Genomic DNA, 6,867 nt, shown 5'->3' on the forward strand with positions numbered 1-6,867 from the left:
ATGTAACTTTCATATTACATCAAATTGTCTTTTGTATTTTGTGTCCTGTTCCAAATACTAAAAATGACAAAGTCTTATTTTAAAATTCTTCTACAAAAAAACCCTACATCATAAGCTTTCCAATAAGTTTATAATGTGTAATGTTCTCAAACTGATTCAATATTTAAAAATGTTTTGGGGTGCTTTTATTTGTGTATAAAAAGGGAAAACAGTCACTTCCTGTTTAAACCGGAAGAGGCTCGGACTCGCCTGAGAACAGATTCAGAGCCGCAGTTTTTAAAAGGCATAAGAATCTGCAGCCGTCTATTTACTGAATGATGCCGTCTATTTACTGAACAAGTCTGTAGATTTTCGGTCTCTTATTAGCAAAATACAACTTCCGGGTGAGTACTTCCGGTCGAGGCGCACGTGATAATTGTAAACAGAAGCGATGAATGGATTCCGACTTCAGAGTCGCGTGAGGTTCAAGCGGAGGACAGCCCGGCACTGCTTCGTGCCTTTTTGCTCCTCTTCGTCGCGCCACAACCCCACGCTCAGTTTTCACTCCTTCCCCTCGGACTCGGTTCTGCGGGCCCAGTGGGTCGCGAAGATCCACCGGGGCAACTTCACCCAGTCGAAGCACGCTCGCGTCTGCGGTCGCCACTTCCTGCCGGGCGACTTCGCGGTGACCGCCGAGGGGCAGACCAAGCTCCACAAGGGGGCCGTCCCGGTCCTGTTCCAGTGGAACCACTACAAACGACCGGAGCCGCGATCCGTGCGCTCCCCCGCCCCGGCGGTCGCGGATCACGATTACTGCTGGACCCAGTCGGTGGCGCTGGGAGCGGACGAGCTGGTCACGGAGAACGACGTGTTGCAACACACCATCCGGGAGCTGGAGGTCCAGCTGGTCCAGCTGCAGAACCAGAACCGGAGCCATGTTTCTATTCGACCCCTGGCGGGAGTATCGGACGAAGAAGTTCGGTTCTACACCAGGTTTGGGTTTCTGATTATACCGAACTGTCGACAGATCCAACATGGCGGACTCGAGCCAAAAAATGTTTTATTTATTTTTTTAATTTATCACAGTTTAAATCAGTCACAACTAAATGAAACTTATTTTTAAAAATCTGTTCATTTGTAGCTTTTTAACAATATTTGGCGCCATCTTGTGGCCAAAATATAAACAGCAGCTTAAAACTACAGCCTGAAATAAAATAAACAGCTTTATTTGATTAAATTCACACAGCTGCTGTTTAACTTATTATATTCCTTGAACAAAGTGGTTCCTTAAACATGTGTTTTTGTAGGTGGAATAATAAAAACATGATTTATTTAATAAAAAATAATTTAAACCTGCACTTTCCTCTCTCTGCCTCCATGGCTGTTTGTAGTAACTNCTTGAGGCGTTCCAGACCAGAGAGGATGTCTATAATCCCTTCAGTGAGTTCAGGGTCTGGCCCAGCTGGTCCAGTGACTCTGACAGCCACAGGATCAGCAGGATSCACTAAATTTGGACCACAAARCCATTTTAAGGATAATACCAGTTATAGTTTGTTGCTGCAGATTCTCTTGGTGTTATTTCAGGTAAATYCGGTGTCTGTCAAATCTCACCCAGTCGACACCGATCCTCAGGTGAATCCCAACGTAGGGTCGGGTCAGCAGGGTGGCGATATGCTCCTCTCCCTCCTTCACGATCTTGTCTGACCAGACCATGAAGCGCTGCAGCCCCACGTGCTCCTCGATCACAGGGAACTGGGCCGGAGCGCCGGGCAGAGCCAGGATCGGGTGCTCAGAGGCAGGAAACCTGTTCCAGCAAAAAACATTGACACGAGCTGRTCAAGGACAACTCAGTGATCAAACAGGATTTAAAGGTCATCCGGTGAGTTATTTTGCTAACAAACTGTTCAAATAAACCAGGATTGTTCCAGGTTTACTGAAACACACTTACTTCTTCATCCACTGAGGTTGATGGTACACGCTGAAAGAAATCCCACCAAACAAAACTGACTCGTCAAACTCCACGCCGACGTAATCCCAGAACGGACCGAACGGATTCCCGTCCTGGAAATAAATCGGACCCATTAGTCCGGATCGGACTGATGAAACAGGAACTTTTGCTTCACTGTTACAGTTTATAGAGTTGTGGAAAAAATACTGGTCTTGGAAGAACTTTGGGCCACTTTTTTTAATTTTACAGTGTTGATGCCTTTCTGAGCCACCAGKGGAAAATATTTCATCATCATGCTTTTGTTTACCAACATCACTTTACTGGAGTTCAGTAAGTCAAGGCTGACCTTCATGGGGCAGGACTTCCTGTCTGCACTCCGCTGTGCTGCCGTCTCAAAGCAGTAGGCTCTCCTCTCACCCGGGGGCCAGTATTTGGGGGCCAGCTTCTCCATGAAGTCCTCCAAACTGACCACACGGTGGAAGGCCGACAGGGCCTCCAGCTGGAAGAACTCGCTGTAGGGAACGTGAACCTGAGCGGGAGAAATAAAACATGAAAATACACGGTTAGYTTTAACGAGCATTCGCATTAGAAACTGCTGAACTCCATGTTTGCTGGAAACTTTTTGGTTTAAATTATTCTAACAAGAAATGTAACTTTCACATTACGTCAAATTGTCTTTCGTATTCTGTGTCCTGTTCCTAATACTAAAAATGACAAAGTCTTATTTTAAAATTCTTCTACAGAAAAAAACCCTACATCATAAGCTTTCCAATAAGTTTATAATGTGTAATGTTCTCAAACTGATTCAATATTTAAAAATGTTTTGAGGCTCAAGGCTCTGGTGGGCGTGGCCCCTCACGGCGCCGTCACCTTTGTGTCGCAGCTCTACGCGGCGTCCACCAGCGACCGTTGGATATTTAAACACTGCGGCGTCGCGCGGCTGCTCGGGCCGGACGTGGCCATCATGGCGGACGAAGGCTTCCTCGCCGACGCTCCGTGTAAAGTTTACCGACCTGCCATGTCCTCTAAAGCCTACGTGGAGCGGAGCCTCAGGTGGGTGAGGGAGAACAGACTCTTCTCCGGAGACGCACCACTTCCTGTCTGCCTGAGCGTCCACGAGCTCTTCAGCGTGGCGTGTTTTCTGCTCAACTACCAGCGCGGGCTGCTGGGAACGTCCTGACAGCTAAAAGCTAAATATTTAGTCTTTTTTTTGTCGTTGAGTCATTTTGCTGCTAACTTTTCAAACAAGTGGTTTTTTTTTCTGAACAGTTTTAAAGTTTGGAAAGTATTTTTCTACTTGGTTTTGTATCAAAGTCTTTGTTTACTGACATATTTATATTTTTGAATAAAAAAAAGTCTTAACTATTGTGTCTGAACCAGGGTTATTATAGTTAATTAAAACAAAACTAGAAGCAATCTTTTTTTACAATATCTTTCCAAAAATACATTCATTACATTCATACATTCATAACACATGTGTAACAATCGGTGCAGCTTCATCGTCATGATGGAAGCAGAACTTCAGGTCATCTGGATCTTTTCAGGGTTAGAAAATATCGCAATGTCAGTTTTTTCAAATATCGTGCAGCTCTAGTAGCCAAGAGTCCCATCCAGTTATCTTAAGAAATATATTTGTTTTCTGTTGTTTCAGGTCCATCACAGGTTTTCAATATTAAACCAGTGGAAAAATTAGAGCAATGTTTTGAGACTAAAATGTCCAAAACTTCCTTTATTTCATTGCAGATCTGAACAAATATGTTGTCGATCTCTTAGTTGTTTCAAGCTCTGTTTAACAACAATTCATGGATTTTTATTTTTGTGTCACATATGTTGAGCTAAAGTTTGCTGTGGTAGCTGAGAGTCATGACTTGTATTATTAGTTATGACTTAGTGTAAAAAAAAAAGTTTGTTTCTTAAAATGATTTGTGTTTTTCTGTCTCTGAATGCTTTTGTTTTGTTTTGTTGTGGGTAGGCTGTACTTACATTGGTGTAAGGGGGTGTGTGGTGGCGGTACACGATCCAGGGAGGGACCACCAGGGTTCGGTTCAGCATCTTGGCAAAGGCCAGAGATCCCAGGAAGTGGTCTGCCTGGTTCCCAAAGCGACCTGAACGACAAGATCCAAAACTTAACACGATATTCCTCCATGTCCACCTCATATTTATCAACTTTTTTTAAATTTATTGCTTTTAATTCTGTTTTGTTTGACACTGTTTCTGGTTTCGAGCTTCAAAGTTATGAATGAGCGAAGTTGCTGTTTAGCTTTCAGAGACATTTGATCCGAAATAAGGAGCTGTAAATGAATGATTACCCATGCAGGGGCAGTACAACACGTATCCGTTTTCATCCCACTTCAGTTCTTCGCAAGAAACCCAACAAACGTGAAGCAGGAGGAAAGAAAGTAAACATTTTAGTTTGAGGAAGTAGGACGCCATGACTCCGCCTCTTCTTCTTCTACGGTTTTATTGTGTTCACACGAGGCGTAGCACTGCCCCCCGCTGGTGACGAGTGGAACTACAACTAGAAACTGATTTACATCACACTTTGTGATAAAAGGTACGTTTACTTTACGTTTGATCCTTCAGAAAAGTGATTTCTGTCCAGTTTTTATACACTTTAATTAATAAATGTGAACATTTATGTAAATTCCTTCAAGTTTTCAATAGGGCAGGTAAGTTTCCTTTCATACATTTCACTTTTCCTGTAAAAGTTTCATCTCCCACTTTCCACACTGAATTCTGAAAAAAAAAAATACAATTGTTTTTCTTCTGTTCCTGTAGTTTTTGCTGTGTTTTATGAGACAAATATGATTTATTTTGTACCTTTCCCCACAACCCGGGACTGCTAATTAGGGTTAAAACGTGTTTACAGATTAGCTAAAAGCTAGCTGTAGCAGCAATTGTTCCTAAGGTTAGCAGCTAACTAGCCTAACTTAAAAAGTACATATAAGGATTAGCATATGCTCTCCAAAGTTTACTAGCCTGGTTTGAAAGTTTATCCCAATAGGTAGCTGCAAAGTGCTGTACATTTTGAGTTGTTCCAAAAGCTAGCAGCTAACTAGCCTAGCTTAAAACGTGCGCAATTAGCAATTGCTAATCTAAAAAAAAAATAGTAAACTAACCCAGTTTAAACGGTTCTTTCAACAGCTAGCTGAAAAGTAGTCTACCTTAAAGTGTGCCTCCTGCACTTTATAATTTATTTTTCAAAAGATAGCTGCTAAGTAGCATATCTTAAAATGTGCACTACAAGCTACAAAAGCTAACTAGCGTAGCATATTAAAGTAAGTCCACTCTGTTTTATCATTTACAGAAGAATTTGAAATGTAGATTGCTATTTAGAATTGGCAATTTAACTTCAGTTTCTAAAAATGTATATTAAACTTTTGAATTTCATAAAACAAAAAGTTATTTTAAAAATAGGTTTAGTGAACCATATGCTAACTGTAAAGGCTATGATGCTAAGGTAAATTCTGTTAGCTTGCGCCCTGAGTTGGGTGAATTTTTAAATATTACTTTAAGTAGACAGCCTTTTCTTTGGTATAATTATTTAAAATTTAAAGGTTTGTGTTTTTTATATGGATTTCAAACTTTGTGTACTTTGAACACTCACTTTAACACTTTTAGCAACATTTTGCTACTTATAGTTTCTGTTTTTGCTAATTTTAGCTAACTTTAACTAATTTTAACTAACACGCACTACCCTGTCACTCTATGTATTTACAGTTGTTTCTTTTCTATTGTACAGCGTCCTTGTGTGTCCTGAAAGGCGTTTTATAAATAAAATGCCTTATTGTGGCATTTTCACACAACTCTCACACAACAGATCCTTTTTTTTTTTCCGTACATTTTCCGGCTNTCATTTTTATGTTGTAGTTCAGCCTCTGACCACTAGTTGGCAGCAGTGAGCCAGKCATTTGGCTCCTCTACCTGTTGAGCGCCAGAGAGTAAGGGTAGCATTAGCATTGTAAGTAAACATTAGCTTTTCTTTTTTTTTCAGTAAGAGGTTTTTCTTTAATAAAATTTTTGGACAAAAAAATCGCAATATATCGCAATATATTGCCTTGCTTAAAGTATCGCAATATATCGGGATATATCGTATCGTGACCCCTTTGTCATGATATGTATCGTATCTCCAAATTCTTGCCAATACACAGCCCTATTATTTATAACTTTGGAAACTGTTAGTGGACCGATTAGCTTCTGCTAATTTTTCAGTCGACTACAAAAAGTTCAAGTGTAAAACTTCTGTTTTTATGCCCTTCATCCCAAATTGAGTAAGAACCATCCCCTCTTATGAGCACGGCTGTACATGCAGGCACCATGTGGTTAGCATTAGCATCGTTAGCAGCTAAACCTCAAGCTAAGAGCATCAAAAAGTAACTGACTGTAAAAACATAGTAAAAGTATTTTCTGTTTGTTGTCTTTGTATTTTTATAAATACTGTTTGCAGTTAGTCAAACTCGAAATGGTTTTATTTCGAAAGGAGTAAAGTGGAAGTATCGAAAGTATAAGTGGTTTTGATTAGGGGTGTCCTGATCCAGATTTTTTTGGCTCCCGATACAATCCGATTTTTTTATGATTAGTCTTTACGATACCGATCCGATAGCTTTATTTCTTTATTTCTTTCCAAGTGACAAGGTTGGTAGTATTAAAGTGAGCCCTGCTGTTCCACCACCATAAACATCCAGTTTGCAGATTTTTCAGCATCAGTTTTCCATTGAAAAGTGTTCCCACACTGTGGGCATGGTTGTATACTAGGGCTGTGTATTGGCAAGAATTTGGCGATACGATACATATCATAACAAAGGGGTCACAATACGATATATCTCGATATATTGCGATACTGTAAACAAGGCGATTTATTGTGATATATTGCGATTTTTTTGTCCAAAAATTCTATTAAATAAAAACCTCTTACTGAAAATAAAAAAAGAAAAGCTAAT

At 40.4% G+C, this 6,867-nt stretch overlaps 2 protein-coding genes across 2 annotated transcripts in view; one reads left to right on the forward strand and one right to left on the reverse strand.

The window, feature by feature from the left end:
* The window catches only part of pofut1 (protein O-fucosyltransferase 1), a 7,445-nt gene extending 3,048 nt beyond the window's left edge, over positions 1-4,397 (reverse strand). The window contains exons 1-5 of the mRNA XM_014016323.1: positions 4,237-4,397; positions 3,911-4,032; positions 2,274-2,456; positions 1,928-2,040; positions 1,591-1,783 (exon numbers count right to left, since the gene is read on the reverse strand). Coding sequence (XP_013871777.1) covers positions 1,591-1,783; positions 1,928-2,040; positions 2,274-2,456; positions 3,911-4,032; positions 4,237-4,360 — 735 coding nt within the window. The 5' untranslated portion in view covers positions 4,361-4,397. The remainder of the gene's footprint in view (positions 1-1,590; positions 1,784-1,927; positions 2,041-2,273; positions 2,457-3,910; positions 4,033-4,236) is intronic.
* The window catches only part of LOC106523035 (uncharacterized), a gene marked incomplete in the record, with an annotated part of 18,386 nt that continues 11,677 nt past the window's right edge, over positions 159-6,867 (forward strand). The window contains 1 exon segment of the mRNA XM_014016322.1: positions 159-976. Within this exon segment, the coding sequence (XP_013871776.1) occupies positions 431-976 (546 nt within the window).

Source organism: Austrofundulus limnaeus, unplaced genomic scaffold (genome assembly GCF_001266775.1).
Source record: "Austrofundulus limnaeus strain Quisiro unplaced genomic scaffold, Austrofundulus_limnaeus-1.0 Scaffold142, whole genome shotgun sequence".
In the NCBI taxonomy this organism is placed as follows: domain Eukaryota; kingdom Metazoa; phylum Chordata; class Actinopteri; order Cyprinodontiformes; family Rivulidae; genus Austrofundulus; species Austrofundulus limnaeus.